This window comes from Protomyctophum bolini (genome assembly GCF_963924005.1).
Source record: "Protomyctophum bolini genome assembly, chromosome: 21".
Classification (NCBI taxonomy): Eukaryota; Metazoa; Chordata; class Actinopteri; order Myctophiformes; family Myctophidae; genus Protomyctophum; species Protomyctophum bolini.
Window position 1 is genome coordinate 32,093,212 of NC_137882.1, and position 23,015 is coordinate 32,116,226.

Here is a 23,015-nt window from a genome sequence, read left to right on the forward strand (position 1 = left end):
AGCCAAGGTGCCTGGATGGACCACTGAGCCACGGCCCAGACTAAATGGACTCTCACGGGGTCTGTAACTTGGGAGAGTTATGCATGGGGATCCTTGAATTAAAAAAAAAAAAAGTTTGAGAACCACTAATATAATAATGATTTAAGACAGAGATCAAAGCAGTCTATACTCGCCCTATTTTCTTAAAATAATCGGGAGACAAGTGTAAGAGAGCCGCATGAATAAGGCTCTAGTGGGAATACCAAATCCTATAAACTTATTTCTAATCCAATATAAGAACCGCCCCAGTGTGTGGTCGTCGGAAAAGAACGGGGGCGCGAGCGTGTTTTGTGGGGTGAGCCTTCGGGTTACCTCTAGTGGAATTCATCATACAATGACAGGCCCAGAATAGAGGGTATACGTGTGGTTAACCCATTCTGACCTGAGATCAGATTCATACAAGGTTTCCACTGGACAACACACTGGTCTGATTAACCCATTCTGACCTGAGATCAGATTCTAAAAATGTCAGTCGTTCTTCGATTTTTCAAAAATAGCAGACCTACAAGCTCGTAGCGCGCCACTCGGTGGCGCGCTATGAGCTTGTAGATCTGCTATTTTTCAATAGCTAAAGCATAACATGATGCCAACACCAAAATGGGTTCCCGTTCAGAATGGGTTAACAGTCACAGGTGATGACACACATTACACTCTTGTGTACTAAAAAAAAGATTAATTTACTACAGAGGATGTGAACTGCATGGGAAGTCATTTGAGTGACACACATTCTGTTTCTTTTGACTATAAAACAGTTGGACAGAATTAGGGTTGAACAGGGCCGCAGAGGAAATGGACAACAAACAGTGGTCTGGTTCCGTGGAGAAAAGGATCCAAATGTCTGTGGGTTTTGCAGCGCTGGAGGCAAAGTACAGTACATCTCATTACTGTCAGGTGGAGAGCTTGTATGTCCAATAACGGTTTTCCACTTTAAAACAAATTCAAGAATAGCAAAAGTGTGACACTGTACTGTGACAATGTCTATACTGTATAAAAAAAAGAAAAACATAAAAAGTTGAAATATGGAGATACAAGGTTTCTCCACAGCAACATGCATAAAGAGCATAACGCGTGCCAGTGCTAATTACATGGACCGAGGGCAACATGCAGTTCTGGGCAGGCGGCTAACCACGAAACCCAGGCGAGAAAGTGTATAGGCTGTTTTGCACAGTTAAACCTCACTAAAAAGGCAACAAGCCACTGTTAATGAGCATTATTTGTACAGTCTGGGTTTATACTAGCACAGCGGTTTAATCCCCGGACATCAAAGCTAATGGCATGTGGATGTCAAGGGGCGTTAACTGAACAAGCGAAAGTGAATTTAAAAACAACAAACAATGAAATGAAAGAATGGGGAGGGGAAGAACTGTGATGGAAGGAAAACAATTCGGCATTAACTCTTCCCTCTGTCACGTTATTTTAGAAAATGTCTGTCTGTCTGTCTGTCTGTCTGTCTGTCTGTCTGTCTGTCTGTCTGTCTGTCTGTCTGTCTGTCTGTCTGTCTGTCTGTCTGTCTGTCTGTCTGTCTAGTGATTGTCTGTCTGTCTGTCTGTCTGTCTGTCTGTCTGTTCTGGAGTAACTGGTTCCAAATGAATGTAGACATTTAATATGCTTCATCCCTGATGATGGAGACAGAACAAATTTATGTTTATGTGGTGCCATATCCTTTGAAATGTTCCTTGACAATTGGGATGGAAGTATAAGACATTCTCAACTGAGAGAGAGAGAGAGAGAGAGAGAGAGAGAGAGAGAGAGAGAGAGAGAGAGAGAGAGAGAGAGAGAGAGATGACAGAGGTTGATTTGCAGTAGTGGAAAGTAAGTATACATTTATTCAAGTACTGTACTTACAGTAAGTAAGATTGTAAGGTACTTCACTTTAATATTACAATTTTTAGAGTGATTAATACTTCTAGGGGAAAATATTGTACTTTTTAGATTTTAATTATTACATATAAACCATTAATGAACCAAAAAAGCACTATTTTATCCATACAACCTCTCGGTTGGATTAGATTGAATATTTTCAAAAGGATTTGCCTTTTTTGTTTAATTTTTTTTGTAGGCCCTATTTTAAGTATATTTTGATACACTCCTTGATATATATACAGGAATTGTACTGGTATAACGGAGAGTACCGGTATATTTGTATATAGTGGCATTGATACTTTAAAGTAAAACAAATCTTGAGTATACGTCTTCTTCCACCACTGTTTGGAGGTTATAGTTGATGTTTAGAAACTGCAACAATCAGAGCAAACTGGGACCAGACCGTTGATGAGATTTGTGGTGAAGACTTCAGGAAATGAACCGACAGTATAGTGTTGCATTCTAAAAAAGAAACACAACGCAGCTGCAGGCCAGCTGTGTGTGCCTGCGACACACGCACACACGCGCGCGCACACACACACACACACACGCACACACACACACACACACACACACACACACACACACACACACACACACACGAGAGAGAGATAATCCGTAGCCTCTACCTTGCCCTCTCCCACTGTGAAAAACTCACAATCCTATCCAAGATGTTGATCTGGGTTTAAGTCTTTATAGCTTCCCTCTCTCCCTCTCTTGCTGTCTCTGTCTCTCTCTCTCTCACACACACACACACGCACACGCACGCGCACGCGCACGTGCACGCACACGCGCACACGCACACGCACGCACACACACACACACACACACACACACACACACACACACACACACACACACACACACACACACACACACACATTCACAGGTTCAAACCTGCCAAATCATTTTCACAACGCAATATTTTACAATACGCAACAGCAAACCCTAATACATCATCCTACTGTAAACGTTCAGAATGGGATTGAAATAATTAAAATTAAAAAAGTGTCTGTAAATGAAAACAGATACAAAATATACTGTATTATTTTTAAAGATTATTTTAAGGGGTTTGTGCTTTACTTTGTATAGATTGGAGAATGGAGAGGAGACAGGACTATATGGAAGGAGGACAGTCATAGTATAACGTTGCAGTCAGGTGGAAACCTTGTATGTCCAACAACTGTTACGTACGTTTCAGGAAATGCAAGAAGAAAGTGCATGTTCCGATTGATCCAATGCAGTCATTATTTAGTCACAAAGCTAGTTCGGTACAATATTTATAAAACCCACAGACACAGTTTGAACCAGGTTCACTTTCACAATCAAACATTACAAAAAAATAGCTAAAATAACCAACGCTATACTTTTGTGTGACATTGATTAACAAAAAAAAACAGGTTTTGAAACCAGGATGTTGTCAATTAGCCTAATTGTTGAGCCTCCACGCAGGGCAGCTCACACAAAGCAAAAAGAAGGACGTGGCAAACTGTTATAGCAAAAATAATAATGACTTAAACAAGACTTTGTGTGAGGTCTATAGACTCTATGCTTTATTGCATTTATTTTTTACTGATGATGACGATGATGATAAGCAGGAGCCAACGATTAACTAGAAAAGACACAAGGGCACACACAGCATTAGGCAACGGCCATGATGGGATCAAGGCTGGGGGCCAACAGCACTCCCTGACCTGCTGTGACCTGCATGTGGGTGGATAGTATCTATGGGAAGAGAATTCTAATAAGAGCAGAGAAGAACTCAGCACACAGAAGAGATCAGTCTTGGTTGCAAATAGAAAACCTTCATTAAAAGATCTGGGTCTGTACTACTACTACAGACTATATAGTAAGATAAACCTTTGAGTCAACAACAGGGACTATCGTCACTGTGTCTGGAACTTTGGGATGTTTACATATAAGTGCAGCTATTTATGTTTGTATAACATAAAGACAAGTTATTCATTCGTTAATTCAGATTGTAAAACGGTATTCCACTGATTTGAATTGATCCGATGTGAGCTGTGCAGACTCATGAGGTGTGCAGCGTGGTTGAGCTACATGGCTCATCACTGTCGAATGGCCCTTAGCGTCCTTGACCTTTTTGACCTTTGTCCACCAAATTGCAGCACATGTATATGACATGGTAATAGGTTTGGCTTTGGGTGGACTAGATCTGTTTTATTGCCCCCTAAAGCTCAATGTGTACTTCCACGTACAATGAGTCGAACGTCGAAAATAGCGTCGGTGTGCGACCCCTTGTCGGACGCCGAAGTATAAATGTGGCTTTAGCGGGGACTGGGGAGGCACCTCAGCTCAGTGGTCTTCTGGTTAGAATGTCCGCCCTGAAGACTATAGGAGGTCAGGGTTTAATCCCTCGGCCAGGTCATCAGGTCATACCAAAGACTACAAAGATCTGACCCTTTTTAGTACTCAAGGTGAGGGTTGCATTAGGGGTACCCGGGTAAGTCCCTGCTGTGACATACTAGCATCATGGCTATGTGATGTACCGGTACTTGTATTGTACATCAAGCCACCTCATGCTACAGAAACAGGAGAAAGGTTCCTGGCTTGGAATTGGAAAAGGCTACTTGATAGTGGGGAGGGGGGTAAATGCACACACACACACACACACACACACACACACACACACACACACACACACACACACACACACACACACGCACGCACACTTACTGCCACACTTACGGACACACTATACTCACACACACACTCTACTGTCACACTTCCATGGACACACACTACTGACAGTATGCAGCTAACAGGAGATGAGAATGCAATTGTTTTGCTTACAAAAGACTTTCAAACATTTGGACATGAGTGTGTGTGTTGAAGGGGGTGGGGCTCACCAAAATAAACTGTTTATCTACAGCCCAAAGTCATTATCTTGTAGTCTCTAACGGTTAGAGTCTAACCAAACAGACTTTATCAGGCACACCAAAGTCCTACATCTAAAGGCAAGCGGGCTGATTAAACAAGCAGAGATCCAGTGGTGGAAAGTAACTAAGTATACCTTCAAGTACTTGAAGTACAATGTTGAGTTACAGTATGCATATTTCACTTGAGGAATTACAATGTATATCACTTTATACTTCTACTCCACTACATCTACTTTGCCAATTTAGATCATTATTACAAAAACCCTATTTTCGGCTACTCCAAAATAACTGATCTACAAGCTCAAAAGATCTCTGCGTCGTGATCTTGAAGATCAGCTATATTCAATTTTTTTTAGTAGCCTACTTTAAACTTTGGTAGTGTACACAGCAAGTGTTACCACCGCGCTTAATTTTACTTGTAACAGTTAAGATATTTTTGTGGTATTGTGGTATTGCAACTTTTACGTACATTGCAACTCGAGTAGAATTCTTCCACCACCGTCCGTAACCAAAGCGGGCTTATCTGACTGACACACCAAAGTGCCACATCTAAAAGGGCAAGTGGGCAAATCAAACAAGCAGAGATCACTCTGACACACCGATGTGCGGCTACATCAAGAAAGAAAGGCGGAGCGACCAAATAAGCAGAGATCACTCTGACACACCAATGTGCCACATAAAAATAAGCAGAGATCAGAGAGTGGAGGATGCGAGGCACACAGACAAGAGGAAATGAGACGTGTTCATTACAAAAGCGGGTCTTAATGAATCTGCACGCACGCACGCACGCACACACACACACACACAGATGTGCAAGTTCAGACATACAGTACATACTGTACACATACAGTAAGCATACATGTATGTTTGAACATATAGTATACAGTACACACAGGCGTACACAAACACAGCGTTCGACGGATTTCCTGCAGGATTTAAAACTGCCATTCAACATGGCTCAATGAGGCTGTAATAGCTACAAAAAGTATACTCACACACGTGCACGCATGTGCACAGAGAGCACCACTGCTGCATACAGCACAAGTTCACAATTATTTATTATTTTAGAAATCCTTCACTTAACTGAGATCATGTCAAAATGGACCAACAATATATGGGTCAAATGGGGACATTAACTTTTCTCTAGTCTATTATTCCATTCCATCCACTGTCCAGAAAAGTGCATCCCAAACCTAAAAGATAAACTGAGCATCTTGACCAGGATCTATTTTCCTTTAGAAAATATATGTATGGATTTTTGAGTGGTGCAACCACTCCTATAGACAGCTATACAGTATGTGTGGCTGTGTCCCTATGTCCCCTGGCTGTGTCCGAGCACGAAAATAGCATTATAGCATTTGTTCACCACCAAGCGTCACTGTTGCACAGCCTAACACACAGACAAAGACACACACACACACACACACACACAGGCCAGGGAGGAGGGCATGTACAGTACACTTTTTGTATACGTGTACATGTCACTTTTTCGTTTCTTTTTTTTTACAATTCCTAAATTTGTATAGAAAAACATTAGTGTTTTTATTTTTAATATCCATGGATGGGTCAGAACACACACACACACACACACACACACACACACACACACACACACCTGTTTGTTTGGCCTCTATCTCTCTCTCTCTCCAGTCTGACCGACACTTTCCAGGACGGGTCGGGACCAAGTTAGAACATTCAATGGTGTTGCTCGTCAGGCTTCTTGGTGGCTCACCGCCAGGAAACGGCCAGACTCCCAGAAAAACAAACAGGCCTGCCTCTAGTCGTTCAGGCCACTTCACCTCCGTGTAAAATGCTGTGTATAGCTAAAGCCCCTTTGACAGGAATATATGAGGTGTCCTGGTGGTTCTACAGGGCCGGTTAGTAGTAGTACCCATATTCATAAATATACGTTTTTAATTTCAAGTATACTCCCGGTTTGGCATGCCACACAGACCTGCATACTCCGAGAGCATATACAAATGGAACCAAGTTACATTTGTACACACTCTCAAGAGTTACAGGCCTGTAAGGAATCATTTGGTTTCTAACGATCATTCTTTTGGCTGCATGGGGACCAACTGGAACCCCCTCAAGCTCCCCGGGGACCCCACTTTGACAACCACTGCCATAAACCACATAATAGACAGAGCCCGATATACTTATTCCTATGACAAATTGAGACAATAGCCCATCTACAAGCTTCTACAAGCGGCCGAAATAGGCACGTTGGAGTTAGACAACTCCAACGTCAACATAAGAAACCCACTGTTTGCATAAAGTGACTCAAAATAAACAAATACACAAGCTTTTCTTTTCTATGTGAAGAAACTCAGAGACTGTAGATGGGAGAGGGAGAGAGAGAGCCGATACGCCACTTCATCCAAATGTACGTAAGACGCGGACCAAAGAATGAAAACAGTCGACCACATCAAAGCGATGAGGACGGCGCCCAGTTGAACATAAAAAGCCCTTTGATGGACCCCCGGACTTTGATTTCAGCAGGAGACGACTGATGGGGAGATAAAGGAGGAATTAATGAGAGATTAATGGAAAGACTAGCAGACCTTAGCAGGCTCTTTGGAATTCCAGTTTGACATGGAAACTATCAACACCGTCTGAGTAAACCCCCGGTAAAGTGCTTCTACCCACTGACAGCTTCCCAAAATGGGATATTCCAGGACGGTGTGTTGATTGCGCTGACTGCCACTTGAGGATTATAGTTTCAGTTAAACTTCAATATTGTTGTATATGGTAGGTTCTTTTTTTTCAATTTCCTAAAAAGTAAATGGTGTTGGAAATACATGGTGCAGAGAGTAGACTAAAGGAATTCTGGATGAATCGGAAATTGATTATTACTATTGTCAAGGTGGTGGTGTGTTTTAATTACATGACATCATGGTGAGAAGCACACAGAAGGGTAAAGGAAGAATTTGTTTGTGTCGTTACGACTCATTAGGAGCAAGCTGTACCCAAAACATTAGATACCAGGCCTGTGCCAATGGCATCCTGACTCTTTATAATTATGCACAATGTCAGAACATATCATGAGGCCAAAGGTGAAAACATAACATCAATTCCTCCTCAAAAGTTTCCACCCGACAGGGAGGTTATTGCGGCCATGGCCCTTGGCACAGCATCATGTTCTGCTGCTTTTCCTTGTGTTCTTTGAAGGTGAACACGTGTATAACTCCCTGTTTGGATGCAAGAGGATCCGAGGTGTGATAGAATCTACAATATAAGTTCAATTAAATTCCATTTAATCAATTCCCAATTTTTGAGATAATTTTGGTTGGCCCATGCAGGACTGTTTGACACAATGAATAGAATAATAAGACAGCAATCAAGGCACTGACTTCTTGAGCTCCCCCCTCCCACATTTGAAATGTTTATTTATGTCCACATGATGAGAAGTACAGGAATACCTTGTACAAAGGACATAAACACTGCCAGTGCAGTTTGACAGCGGGAGAGCAGCCAGTTACAACGTGCATGGACGGCAAAGCATCGTTACATACAGTACAGCTGACATGTCGGACACAGGGCAGCAGACATAAATCATGGATAAAGCAAGGAAACAACGCCTCCTCCAAATTGAGCGGCTTCCTATAATGGCCGAAACTGAGCAGTACCTCGCAAACTGCTTGGCTCTACTTTTGGAAAGGCCCGGCCATTTGTAAGCCCCTCACAACCAACTAGGCTGCCAAAGATAAAAAAAAACGAAAAGTTTACATCTGTAGCCTAGCTGTGAGATGGTCTGCACTAGCTGCTGATATACTTCACAAACACACACGCACGCACACTCACAGTCACACACCTGGAACACATTTGTATGGAACCTGATAAGACAATGTAAAAATACAGTAGAAAAGCATGAGGTCAGAGTGTCATGATTCATCAGCCTCGTATAAAACAACACCATGATGCATGGAAACCGTTCCTATACCGTCCTCCCCAAGCTTTCCGGGTTTGTCCCACAGCCATCCTGTCCTCATTGTGTTCAGGCACGGGGGTCTCCTCCGTGTCACCACCATGTCACCCCCCACATCCCACTGTCCAAATGAAATACAGCCTGTTGTTGTTGTTGTTGTTTTTACCCGGTCCTTCTGAGCTCACTGCCACCAGGATATTAGGAGACATTTCCACTGTGTCATTGAACTGAAGTCAACCTTCTACTGTATATTTGTACATCTTCTTAACCCCTTTCCACTTACTGGCCCTATTTTTGGCCATGTCATATAATTAGACCTAGAGAAAATTGTAAAGAATATTTCAAACAATTAACCGCGCAAACCCTCTATATAGCCTACTTAATAAAACGGACCTGAGTTGCAACTGTACTTGGGCTCGCTCTTTGCACTCTACACTAAATCTCTTCGCCCATGGAGATACAACATTCTCCCCATAATATGGGTAGGCCCTACTGGGGTTCAAGTGGTCAAAATAATAATAATTCAAGCATAAAATATAAGGCTCAGTTGCACAGAGCAACTTCAACAATAAGGCTTCCATGCCTTTGTGCACTAACAGAATATGCATTAACAAATATTATACGGTGTACAGTATAGATAGTATAGTATATAGAACACATGCAAGGTTGAACCCCGTAAGATCCTGCTCCTGTGCTCACAGAGGATCAGTGTGTACAAATTCTGTGAGTCAGCACTCTGAACTGAACCAGCTCCAAACCATCCTGTGGTCATATACTCTCCCTGTGTGCGTGTGCGTGCGTGTGTGTGTGTGTGTGTGTGTGTGTGTGTGTGTGTGTGTGTGTGTGTGTGTGTGTGTGACTGTGTGTGTGTGGGTGTGTGTGTGTGTTCGTTCCACATGTCTCTATTCTGCATCCCAGACAATTCCTGGTTATTGAGTAACTACCAAGACTATACCAACCCTGATACGGACTGGATTTAGACCAAGAACAAATTATTTTGTTTGTCTGTCACCAGACAGTGCAGGCCTCTTTCTGTCTTGTTAGCTCTTATGTTATACTTCTCAGCCTGGTACAGTGGCACAGTGTTTGCATGCTCATTTTTAATTAATCACAGCAACAATGCAGGAGTCTTTCCAAAACCAATAATGCCTGTACTTTATTGTACGATAAATATAGCAAAAAGACTAAAGAGTTATGCAAGCTCACAACATGTCTTGATTATGTAACACTGTGATTATGTGGTCGAGGCACTGTCTGGTCACCTACTGCCGCCGGCACATACAGAGAACTAAATATTTGTTGCTAACCTGTAAATCTATCTTTTTGATAGATTTGAGCACAATCAACAATCAACATCTTTGTTGACAGCGTTTATGGCCTTCTGCAGTCTTAATCGCACAAACCCATGAAGGCATGGCACTTAAGACAGCTGGAGAACGGGTATGGCACTTTGGATTAATGACGCCATCGAATGACAGAAATAAATTCATTTTTTTTTTTTTTTTGGCAAAATGTGAATGGAGTTTCTGAGCCGTTTCAGGGGTTAGCCGGTTCTTGTCTTACCCACAGGAGGGAGCACATGCAGTAAAGTGCTTTCCCAAGCAGGCTGACTATCCGGAGGAAAGTCAAGAACATGGTCTGCTCTGACTCTGTCCCTCTACTAGTACTGTACCTATACCTACCCTACCCTATTACCCTACCCGCCCGCCCGCCCGTCCGTCTGTCTGTCTGTCTGTCTGTCTGTCTGTCACCAGACAGTGGCCTAGTGGTTAGAGTGTCCGCCCTGAAACTGGGAGGTCGGGGTTAGATCCCCGGCCTGGTCATACTATAGTATACAGACTGTAAAATTGGGCCTCCTTGCTATAGGCACTCAGCATCAATGGGTTGGATTGGGGGGGGGGGGGTCAAATCAATTGATCAAATAAAATGATTTTCGAGTGTGGCACGGCTTTGGCTCACCACTCCACACACACACACACACACACACACACACACACACACACACACACACAGCCCTCACTGACAGTTGATGTGTCCATTCTCTCCACGGCTCTGTTGTTTGGACGGAGAGGAGAAGTCCTTCCTCTCTGTTCTCCAACAGCTCTAATGGATTCCAGAGTTTGGACGGAGGAATTGTTTCATATTTCAAACAAAACTATACAGCTGTGGCGTTCGCCAGGCAAGCAAGCATGCCTGCGTTATATAATCAGAGAGGGTTGGAGGAGGAGAGAGACAGGGATGGAAGGAAAGAAGCATGGAGACGCCGAGCAGAAGAGAGGTTGATAGAAAAGATATCGGGGTGGAGGCTATATGAGAAGGAGCAAGAGTTTTACAACGTCAATATTTGATCATACTGTATCACTACTATAACACCACCGTCTACAGTATCTATATAAAAACGGACCTAGCGTCGTCGGCCCACACAAGCTAACCCATACGTCAGTGCTTACAATGGCCTCGTTGTGGAAGGATAAATAGTACTTCTGGAGCTAGAATGATTCATAACGAGAGTGATTCATCAGAGCGACCATTACCAAAACCACTCCAGGACCGCAACCAAATGTCAGGCAGAATTCACTCATTCATGCCATGTTTACAGAATGCTTGTTTCTGTGGAACGACTGGATCTGGTCTGTTTCTGACGTATAGATGCCATCCGAATGAACAGAGGACAGTAAATCACATACTGTATTTGTACACTATGTCACTATTCAAACGTTCTTTTTTTCTTTTTTAGGAAAGAGCTTCATAGAATGCTAGCGTTTCACTTTCAAAAGTCAAGCCTCAAAATATAACTTCATATGTTATTTAACAACTTCAACCCCGTTGAAGCATCCCTTATTGTGGAGGGAAAATTCGCCACACATAGCCGGTCTGCAAGCTCGCAACTTGTGTTACAGTTTATAGCTGTGTGTATACCTCATTATTATTGACATAAAAAGTCTGACATCAACCATCTGTGCCCCATATTCTCTGTCATTCACATGGTCCTGGCTGCTTTCTGTGCATCGGGTGTTCCTTCCTCTATCATGTAATCATGTAATGATGGACACCATAATGTCAATAATAAAACACATGTGTGTGTGTGCGTTGTGCAGAAGAACAGGGTGAAGTGTGAGAATCCACACTCATTTATTACCAACATTAACTATAGGGTTGGTCCCAGAATCATTTCCTCTCGTGGCCGCCGATGATGGAGCAGTGGTCACTGGTCACTGGACACCACAGCCAGCTGGGATCAAGTCCCACCAGAGCCTTCTCGCCTGGGCCTTCCAGACCATTATTCACACTGTGGACATTTAGCTCTTTCATGTACGTCACTCTTGCTGCTGTGCATCTCAAAGGAAAGGGGAGACACCTGCAAGCATGCCCACCGCTCCATTGGAAGACTTTATTTTCTTTTTTTATTCTTGGCTGAGAGTGAACTCCACTGAGACAATGTTTACGTCAGCTCGAATGAATATAAAATACACGGTCGACGCGTAGTTTCTGGAAAGCCCATTGGCTTAGCAAGAGCTTTTTTTTTTTTGCTTTGTTGGTTGCTGTGCTAACCGTTATGGTACCCATTTCTAGTGACTTTCTCCCATGTTTATAGATTTGTTCACACATATGTATTGTAAACTACTTCACTTAAGACAGTAAAAACACGTCATTCTTTACTTTTGACCCGCTTGCCACCAAGTGTGTGTATGTGTGTGGGGGGCGAGATTCAAAGTGGGTTCCCTCAGGGGTACTTGGGGGGGTTCCAGCGGGTCTCCAGCTAAATTATTGATAGAGCCTACACAGATGGAACCAAATGGACCCACAACGGCTTTATTGCCAGATCATAGATTTAGGTGTAAACAAGACATTTGGGGGAGACCGGGGATTTGGGGGGGGGGGGGTCCGTGACATAATGCATACCGAAATGGGGGTCATTGAAATGAAATAGTTGGTGTGAAATGAATGAGTTCCTGGCATGCAGCACATGCCAGGAAGCATCCATAATATGCAGGACTTTGCCCCTAGTGTGTGTCCATGTATCCTCTTCATTATAACATGGAAATGCTGACGCACACACACACACACACACCACATGACATCATGACAGTGTGGTTTTGGCTTGTCTGCGTCCTTTCCTCACTCCTCGTTAGCCTCGAATCTCCCCGAGGGCATGCATTTTAATATGGACCTTTCACAGCACAAACAACATAACTACATAACCACGCCACAGCAAAGATTATAATCATCATGACACCCACTGTCTGCCTGCCTGCGTGTGTGTGTGTGTGTGTGTGTGTGTGTGTGTGTGTGTGTGTGTGTGTTTCTCATTTGTCAATATTATCAGAATGCGAGGGGGAAAACAATAAAGAATTCAGATTTTAAACTTGTCTGAATGATTCTCAGTAGCATTCTGTCTATTATAGTGCAATGGTTTACAAACTATTCATTTAAAGGACTCCATGACTCTGAGAGTGGTATAGGCAACAAATAACTCTCAGTTTGGTTCCATGTTGTGTACACACTCTCAGAGTTACTGACCTGTAATTGTCCTGTCCATTCAGACCCCCCTCAAGGAACCCTGCCTGAGGGTCCCTGGACCCCACTTTGAGAACTTAAACATTAGTGCTATTTGCATACCTGCATGTATGCCATGAGGTAAAAACCCCTGACAGCTCAACAAAGTGGCCCTTTTCCACACAACATGAAAATAAGTAATTACATTATAGTTAATACCAAAAATAGCTCAATGAAAACACCAAGAGAGTCCAGATATACAGTACCAGTAAGCCAGCAGCACAGATCTCCACAACTGGCAGAGATACTGTATACAATATTTTGGCTTTGCAGATCTCTGGTCTGAATGGGAAACAGTTTCATTTGCCAGGTATACACACAAATGTACTAGTACTAGGGCTGAACTTGAGATGTTGTTTCACATGTAGGCACAGTGTATAGTAGTAGGCCTACTAACACAAACAGGAAGAAATAACGGCTAGAGAGAAAGATAAGCGAGATTAAAATAAAAAAACACATTAAGACTTAAGTTAACCACTTTCACCCATGGTATCCCTGTTTGGGACAAACGTTCAAACAATTTTCTGAAAGACCTATGTTTCTATATGTCAGTGGTGCTCAACCTTTTTCATGTCAAGGACCCCCAGAATTATCTGTATTTTTTGGCCACGGACCCCCACTTGAAAATGTGTTTTTCTAGGGACCCACCCAGAAGCAAAGATTTTACTTGATTTGCGCCACATTTTCCAAAAATAGCAGATCTACAAGCTCGTAGCACGGCACTCGGTGCCGCGATATGAGCTTGTAGATCTGCTATTTTTCCAATAGCTAAAGTATAACATAATGCTTAAAACACCAAAAGGGGTTCCCATCCTGTGGTTAAAATTGAAATGGATTCATATCAGTTGGATTTCAACACAGCGCACATGATGCAGGGTGACGGTGGGGGGTTGTCATGGTAGCCGCTCTGTTTTTAGGGGAATATTTAGAGCAGCACAGTGCCTGGAAATATTTGTCCCTGACGTTGTAGTTGGCAAGAGAATAACTCACACTAATGCACTGTGGATATACACACTTTACCAATAACTAACTACACACAATACTGAGCACGCTTGCACATCTAAACTTGCACTATTCTGCGTGCATGCACACACGCCATAATACCCATATACTGCTCAGTGTGCTCACACACACACACACGCACACACGCACACACGTGCGCGCGCACAAAGATGTCCAGGCCTCTGTCTTTCTTAACAGTGGATGCTGGCAGAGCAGTGCTTGGCTCATGGCATACAGTACAGTCCGGCTCAAAGTCTCCCATCTGGCCCAGGCAAGTCACTCTGCACAAAGCTACAGTAAGCTACAGAAGAACTGGAGCAGACAATATCACAGCGTTTCCTCCTTCTCCCCAGACTTCTCTTACTGTAAGTCACTCAACGAATGTCATCTCATCCCTCAGTACAGTAGATACTAGATCCCTTTTCCCACCACCAACCATTATCAGGCTTTTATCCACTTACATTTGGTTCAGCTAAAAGGGTTACCCACTACCCCAGTATAGGCTGTGACCGTGTAAAAATAGAGACCCAACTGATTCAATTGGGGTCAAGAGAGAGTGACAATGTATTAGAAAGACAGACGGTAAAGCTGAGAGGGAGACAGTTCAGGAGAGGCAGGACAGTAGGACAGCTGAGAGGGAGACGGTTCAGGAGAGGTAGGACAGTAGGACAGCTGAGAGGGAGAGACAGTGTAGGAGTGACAGAGAAGGAATACTACAGAAGGTTTCAGTGCTACATAGTAAAATACAGAGTGTTAATTTAACCCCTAGCAAACTTTGCTAGGGGTTAAATTGACACTGTATTTGACCGTGCAGGCCTACTGGTATTAAGGATGCCAGCAATTCCATAGGTAAGTGTCCTAACTACTTTATGGACACCATTATATGAGGCTACTCACACACCCAGGCACACGCATGCACGCACGCACGCCACGCACGCACGCTCCACAGTACCTAGCTGATAGCATAAATAACAGTGAAGATGTATGCCTCTATAAATCAGCACAGCTGCTCCTAGTTACTTGTGAGTGTTTGTCTTTTGTAATGGCCATACTGGAATAAGGCCACTGTTGAGAGTTATGTAATTTCTTATACGCTGTTTTTTCCAGCATTCCCCAACTTCTACGAGAGTCTCCACTCCACTCATTCCTACCAAAACGGTTTTCCATGTCGTAAAACGGGAGGCCGTGTTCTGCAGCGCAGCTAGGGCCTTTTTTTTTTTCTAAGTGCTGTTTTAATTCAAAATGTCAGCCTCTGACAATTAAGCTCCACGGGCCGCATTGACTACAGAGACTCTGTAATTACATAACAGGGGGTCCAAAACAATGGTCCTTTTGTGACCTGGCGGTCTGCGTGTCATGGATAGGCCATGGCATCCACCACACGTGTGCAAGCACGCACGCACGCACGCACACACACACACACACACACACACACACACACACACACACACACACACACACACACAGACATGCGCGCACGCACACACACACACACACACACACACACACACACAGACACACACACACACACACACACACACACACACACACACAGAGTGCAGTCCAGATTCCATTCTGCGAGATGTGCATGGATATAATGACCTGTCAGTCAAAGGTCTTGACAGACAACTAATAAGATGACTTCATGTGATGAACAGTGACCTTCAGTAGGCTACATCATCTCTCTCTCTCCTCATATCAACCGTTGCTCTCCCCTCTACCTTCTCTGTTTCCATTCCTCTTAGTCATATTATCAGGGACCACCAAAGTGATATCTGGAGACCCCCATCTGAAAAGACTGTGTGCCAGGGCAGGGAGGGAACCCCATAAAGACAAGATTTGGGTTGGATTTGTCAAAATGTTTCCAAAATAGCAGATGGAAACGACCACGTTGTGAGCTTGTGGATTTGCCTTATTTTTTTAAGTTTAACCAATTTAACCACTGTTTCTCATTTTGTTGGGACCCCCAGACTTTGAGAACCATCTCTCTCTCTCTCTCTCTCTCTCTCTCTCTCTCTCTCTCTATTCTTCCTCCAACTGGCTATCACTCATGGTCTGTTCTTTTCTCTGTTTCACCCCCAAGGGAGTAAGCTATAGTTAGTTACAGCATCAGTTGGCTATACTATTCAAATGGGCTAATGTGAATGAAATCAACTCAATGGACTTCCTCACTCTGTTGTCCTACTGTAGCCTATATGGCCAATTAAACTCCAATTGCAAGTAAAAATCTGCTGTCAGACTAAAACGAATCACACGCAAGTGAGGGGCGCTCATATCATCGTATACATCATCTCATGCCGGCAAATCAAAATTTGCGTCCTCGCCTTCGTCTTCAATATTTGTGTTTGTATTTACACAAGCACACTCAAAGCTGGCCATCATTGTCATAATGGCATTTAATGTTTGTGTTGGGACAATGACGTCAAACTGACCATGCATTATCAATGGCATTTAATGTTTGTGTTGGGACAATGACGTCAAACTGACCATGCATTATCAATGGCATTTAATGTTTGTGTTAGGAGCCAGGAGGACAATGTTTGTGTTTACACACACCCTCAAAGCTGGACATATAAGGGGCCCCCTCAAAAAATAAGCGTCCAAAATCAGGGGATGGTGACGACGTCATTACGTCATCTCCTTATTGCATGCAGCAAGCTACTGATTGTTGAAGTGTGTGTGTTAAGAAGGAAACCCAGTCTGTGTGAATGTGGACCTTGTGCGTCTTCGCCAGAAGTTGCAATAGCAATGGAAAAGAAATTCGAAGTTAATTGAGAACACATTGAACTCCTCTCATTGATCCCATTAATCACGGAAAAACTCCACCCGAGCTGTTAAAACAAAGCAAGCGAACTAAGTTAGACCTTTATCCCAATATGAGCTACGAGTACAAAAGCGAGCAGAAAGAAACTGTTTGTGTTTAAATGTCAAAGTATGGATGTTGTGTTGCTGCATGGTGGACTGTCAATTCCTGCTATTATTATTAAAGGCTACTTCAAAAACTTCGACCTTTTCGGTTGATAAACACGTTATTTTTGTAAAGCGAAAGGTGTCGAGAAACTATATGTTAGGCTTATACGTATCCAGGCAATATCTCATTTACATTTAGTCGCCGAATCCATCAAGTGTGAAGTGTCCAACACGTCATTCAATTCAGGCGCACCACTCTACAGCAGCCGTGTATTTTGACTGCGGTGCGGTTTTACGCTCGCTGTTGATGGATGAACGCTCTTTACGCACACATCCAGAAGCCTCTGTCTGGGACCACCGCATAGCCTACGGCTCCAGTGGTTTCTAGCTTCTCTGAGGTGAAGTGAACTGTGGACCTGAACGTCCCAACGTCACAAAGTAAAACCACCTTCGAGCTTGCATGTGGAATCCCTTTTCTCTCCTGCAGAAGCGGCGTGAGAGCTGCGCGCATTAACAGCAGCACTGGTGGGTGGTGTCGGATTGTCACATTTCGCTGTGTGAAATCAATCCAAGTCCAAGACAAGTGGCGTGCCACACAACTAACTGACAGACAACTGCAATCTCAAATGCATATCTCTGGACATAGCCCTGGTCCAGTGCTACGTCTGGACATAATGGATAATGGACCGTGGCCGTTAATTGATACACTGAGTTAGTCAAAACGTGCATTTAAAAACTCCGTGGGCACAATAAACCTTTCAATGAAACGTATGCGCCTGGAGCGCATCAACAATCAACACAGCGAAAGCAGTCGTCAGATATAACACGTTGCGGTTCACTTACCATAAAGCTGAGCAGATGAGCACAGGAGTAGAAATAATCCAAAGAACCACGGAGGCAAGCTGCATGGTGACACAAGCACAAAGTGAGCAAAACACAAACAAAAACCAACCGAGATAGACAAAAATACTTATCATGCATCCTCATTTACCGTAAAGTCATCTTCAGCAATAAAAAGTTAGGTCCTCACAAAGGTCCCCTTGTCCTAGAGAGGTAAGGCACAGTTAGAGCCTGCTCTGCCTCTCACTCACTCCGTTTGAGACAAATCTATCCCTCTCTCACTCTCTCTCTCTTCCCCCCTTCTCTCCTCTCTCTATCGGTCTACCGTCTCCCTGCACTGCCTGAGGTTCCTGACGAAACAAAGGCAGCTTCAGTGCTCCGGGACTCAAGCGACCCTCAAACTCTTGAAATCCGACTCCGAATCTCTCTCCCTCTCTCCCTTTCTCTCTCTCTCTCTCTGTGTGGAGTGTGGACCACCGCTTTTCTAATTCAACCCTCCCCTCAAATGCCGCTACTTGCTACCCCATTCCCCAATAATAGATACAAATTAACACCCTGGAGTTAAGCCCTCCTTTCGCGACCTACTGCTGACTACTGCCTCCCATTCCTGAAGCAGGGGGGAAAGGATGTTTCAGGCTTTATTGCTACATATTTCCAATGCAAAGTTTGGTTGTCAAGCACACATAGGCAATATTCACAAGGATGTTAAGTGTGGATATTAATGTTTTAACTTCACGTCAGTGAGTGTTTTAATAAAACCTCTGAGAAGATATATCCAATTTATCCATTTTTCAATTTAATTTAATGTGCTATGGTTTCTTTAGAGGTTTTATTTAGCCTAGTATACATACACATACAAAAAAAAAAAACGTTCTATTGGAAACTATTAATTGTCACACTGACACCTCACTTCAATGACTCACACAATTACCCCTGTCATTCATGGTATTTCCCCAAAACACAGTAAAATGAATGGTTAACATAACCCAATGTGCATTGTTCTGACGTCTCCTTGACATAACCACATAACATAACCCAACAATGACATTAATTAGAATGAACACAACATTCCCATTTCCCACCATTCCTAATGCAAGTGAGAGCACAATAACAACAACAATAAAACAATAAACATATGTGCCCACTGCACCCCAAGACATGCTGGGAAGTCCCTCCCCTGTCAAAAGCACACCCCGGGATGCTACACAGCCTCCACCTGAGGGGTCTGTCTGTCCCCTGCAGCGACCCACACATCCCAACACAAAGCTGCTTCTTCTCTTGCAGGCTCAGGGATTCGGTGTCCCATGGAGTGAGGGTCATTCCGTCATGCGGAGGGCCTTCCCCCTTACCAATTGCACCAGAGACCACTCCAGGCAGCTTCCAAAGCCCTGTCCATTTGCTGGCAAGCTTCAGTCGAACACCCACACTGAGTCTCTGGGGGAAAAAAAGCCCTCTCCCTTGTATTGGGAATCATATAGGCACGTTTCTAGTGGGTGCCAAGGCTGCATGGGGCCCAGTCAGCAAAGTTACTTTGCTGACTTCGCTGTCTCTCTTATGGCTGCACACCCGCTGACCACCCTGCCTTACCCCTATAGTTCCAGCTCAGGTGATATAGGCAAAAGAACTGCGGGCCTGAAATCGTTGCAGGGTCTTCTTGCAGGACACCCGGAAGTGTCCCAATTCCACCAAGCCGAGCTGGACTTTTGGAGCACTTTGTTGCAGAGGCCATGAAGGGCAATAGCCGGAGAGGCTGCATGTCTCTCATCCCCTCAGGTGCATGCCATCAGTGATATAGCCGGCTGTCTATACGACAGAAAGGCTGACCCACTGCGAACAGTAGTACACCTTGCTTTCCTTTTCCAGTGGTGATACTTAGTGCAGACCATTCAGGGCTTATAGACAGCTTTGACCCAGCTCCGCAGCAGGACGGACAGCGATGGGGGATCCCTGCTTTGGATCCCACACAACTATAGTGTGCTCGTGGTGTTTCCCAAAACACTCCAATTCCCCCCCCCCCCCCAACATATTCCTGTAACAAATGACAACACTATAGCACAGCAATAAACATGTGTGCCCATGCATGCTGAGGCATGCTGGAATGTTACCGTGTGTGTGTCCAATGAACGCCTCAGGATCTATTTCCACGGTGTGGCTCTGCATTGAGGCTAGCCATCTATGGCTAGCCAGATACCCATCAGTCTGGCCGGGTATCTGTCTGTGTGTTTGTCTGGAGCTAGAATCTGATAAATAGCTGCACTGATCAGTGACAACGTCCTTGTGTAAGCTGCCAGTAGACAAAAAAGTAATGGTCAAGAGGTGCACGCACGTCCACAAGTTGCAACGGGTGCAGGATCCAGAGTATACCTGACGAAGGCCGGTGAGGCGGAAACTTTGTATTTTTTGTCAATCAATTATTTTGTATTTCTCCTTTTTCAGGAGACAAAAAAGTACAGCGACAACTTTCTTAAATATTTGTCTTTAATTGTACAATGGAAGTCAAAGGGGTTCGGATGGGTCTGAAACCGTGCCCTATATTCCCGGGTGCTACAATAAATTACCCAATGGACAAACATTCAGACATGCACAAGCTATATGGGAAAATATGGATACACTAACAGAATAGTGAAAACACACATGCATTTACTTCCCACACATACAAAAGACACTTCATCCATTCTTAAACCCTAATTGATCGGGTTCCCCAGGCAGGCGTCTGTCTTGGCCCCCCTCCTTTTGAGCCTCAAAATCTCTTAAAAATAGCCAATTGCGATTCATTGTGAGCTTGCGCAGATCGGCAGATGTTCAACAAATGCAAATGCACACATACTGTATATACTTTGCTGAATGTTCACCTACCACGACATGCCCAGAATCGGGATGCTGGGGTTCATGTGATTAACCCATTCTGACCTGAGATCAGATTCATACGAGGTTTCCACTGGACACACACTGGTCTGATTAACCCATTCTGACCTGAGATCAGATTCTAAAAATGTCAGTCGCTCTTCGATTTTTCTAAAATAGCAGACCTACAAGCTCGTAGCGCGCCACTCGGTGGCGCGCTATGAGCTTGTAGATCTGCTATTTTTCAATAGCTAAAGCATAACATGATGCGAACACCAAAATGGGTGCCCGGTCAGAATGGGTTAATACTGTGATGTACGACGTGTCGTGCACCTCGACAACACACAGACAGATGCACACACTCAGCACTCACAGGAGCCAGGGGGGTGCAGGGAGAACAGATAAAGATGTGTGGAGACATTCTCTCTGACAGGCCAGGCAGATAGGAGTCATTCAGTCAGCCTGGGAGTGATGCTGTGAGAGAGAGAGGCCAATAATACCAATGATAAGACCTCCACACGTAAAATACTGACAAAACTAAAATGCAATTAACTACCTAGATAATACATCTCACAATACTCCAGACCTAAATGTATTGCTGTCGGGTGACGGGTGGAAACCTTGTATGTCCAAAACAGTTCCTTTTTTACTGTTATCATAAAAACTTAGCGACAATAGCGAATATAGCCGATCTACTGGTTCACTGTTTCCACTGTTTGTTTTTGGTAGACGGGAACGTTTTTGGGCTACCAAAAGAAACAGTGAAAACGCCACAAAATACAGAGAGAGGGCCGTTTGTCATGAAGACACAGCTAAATTCCAACTTCAACGCTCACACTTCCGCTTCGAAGACTCTGATTGTTGTGGCGTTTCTGCCCTCTGAGCGTGTCCAGTCTATTGTTTGTCAGAAAGTGTCCCTGGCCTAGCTGATAGCCGAGATGCTCTTCAGCACTACCTCTTTTGAAGCCAGGACCGAAGTGTCGAAGTGAGACCGTGACGAGGAACCCACAGCTAGACATAGATACACATAGACATACCGTAGGTACAGGGAAGAGAGAGATGAGAGACAGCGTATCATTTTCAGACAATCAGGCTTGTAAACGATCAGAGCAGGGAAAAAATTTAACATTTCTTCCATAAATATTATGTACCCATACACAAGATGTACTAGTTGTGAACTTCAACTTTTAACCTTTTATCATAACTATAATATCTAGCCATAACTCAGTTGCATGCCTGTTCTCTACGTAATGGTCCGTGTGAGTCAGGTCCATCTGACAGAGACATCTCCAAGATCAGCTTTCAACTGCTGAAGTTGCCAAAACAACTGCAGGACATCAGAAAATGTCATGCCTATATTACAGATATGATTACCGTAATTCAAAAACAGCAAGAAGACCAAAAGACAGCTGTTATTTAAATGCTGTGTTTTGGGAGTGGTACATTTTGTACATCAACGTTGAATAGCAAAGTTAAGAGTCGCAAGAAGAACCAGCAACTCCGTCAAAAAACAGCTGTGAAAGAAATATGTTAGCATGTTTCACTTAGCACACGTTCACCCGCAAAGCACGCAGTCCATAATCTAGCCTGACCGACGCTGGTTTTGATGCAAGTTCAAGTGAGATAATTGTGGTTTTTCTGTGGGCTGCCCAGAAAATTACTTCATCCAGAACACCCACGGGCAGACCTCTGCAGGGCACTAGGTGAATGATCTGCAGATCTCCATAGCAGCCTGTGTTTTGTCAGGATAAACAGAGGTCTGACCTTCCAAAATGAAGAGAGTCAAGTCAAGTCAACCTTTATTTGTATAGCACGTTTCCTACGTAAAATGCTGCGCTTCACAGGAATTAAAATGGACAACAGAGAGACGGAGAGAGGCATTCGAGAAGCATTGAGAGAAAGAAATAGGGGATGACGGATGGATAAAGAGAAACAAGAGACAGAGTTGAGCCAAAGACGGTCATGCGCGATGACAGAGTACGGCGATTGAGGGGAGACAGACACAAAGAAGAATGACAGACAGACCCCCAGAGAACAAGGGGTAGAGTGAGTGATAGGTGGGGACAGAGAAAAGACTGCAAGGAGACAGAATCAGATGAACACCCATAGAGACAGAAATGTATCCAGGATGA

At 43.9% G+C, this 23,015-nt stretch overlaps 1 protein-coding gene across 3 annotated transcripts in view; it reads right to left on the reverse strand.

Moving 5' to 3' along the window:
* LOC308336777 (uncharacterized protein) overlaps positions 1 to 18,541 on the reverse strand; it is a 95,537-nt gene extending 76,996 nt beyond the window's left edge. For all 3 annotated transcript variants that reach the window (XM_080794324.1, XM_080794323.1, XM_080794322.1), the window contains exons 1-2: positions 18,191 to 18,541; positions 18,043 to 18,101 (exon numbers count right to left, since the gene is read on the reverse strand). In XM_080794324.1, the coding sequence (XP_080650450.1) occupies positions 18,043 to 18,101; positions 18,191 to 18,201 (70 nt within the window). In that variant the 5' untranslated portion in view covers positions 18,202 to 18,541. The remainder of the gene's footprint in view (positions 1 to 18,042; positions 18,102 to 18,190) is intronic.
* Between the last annotated feature and the right edge of the window lie 4,474 nt (positions 18,542 to 23,015).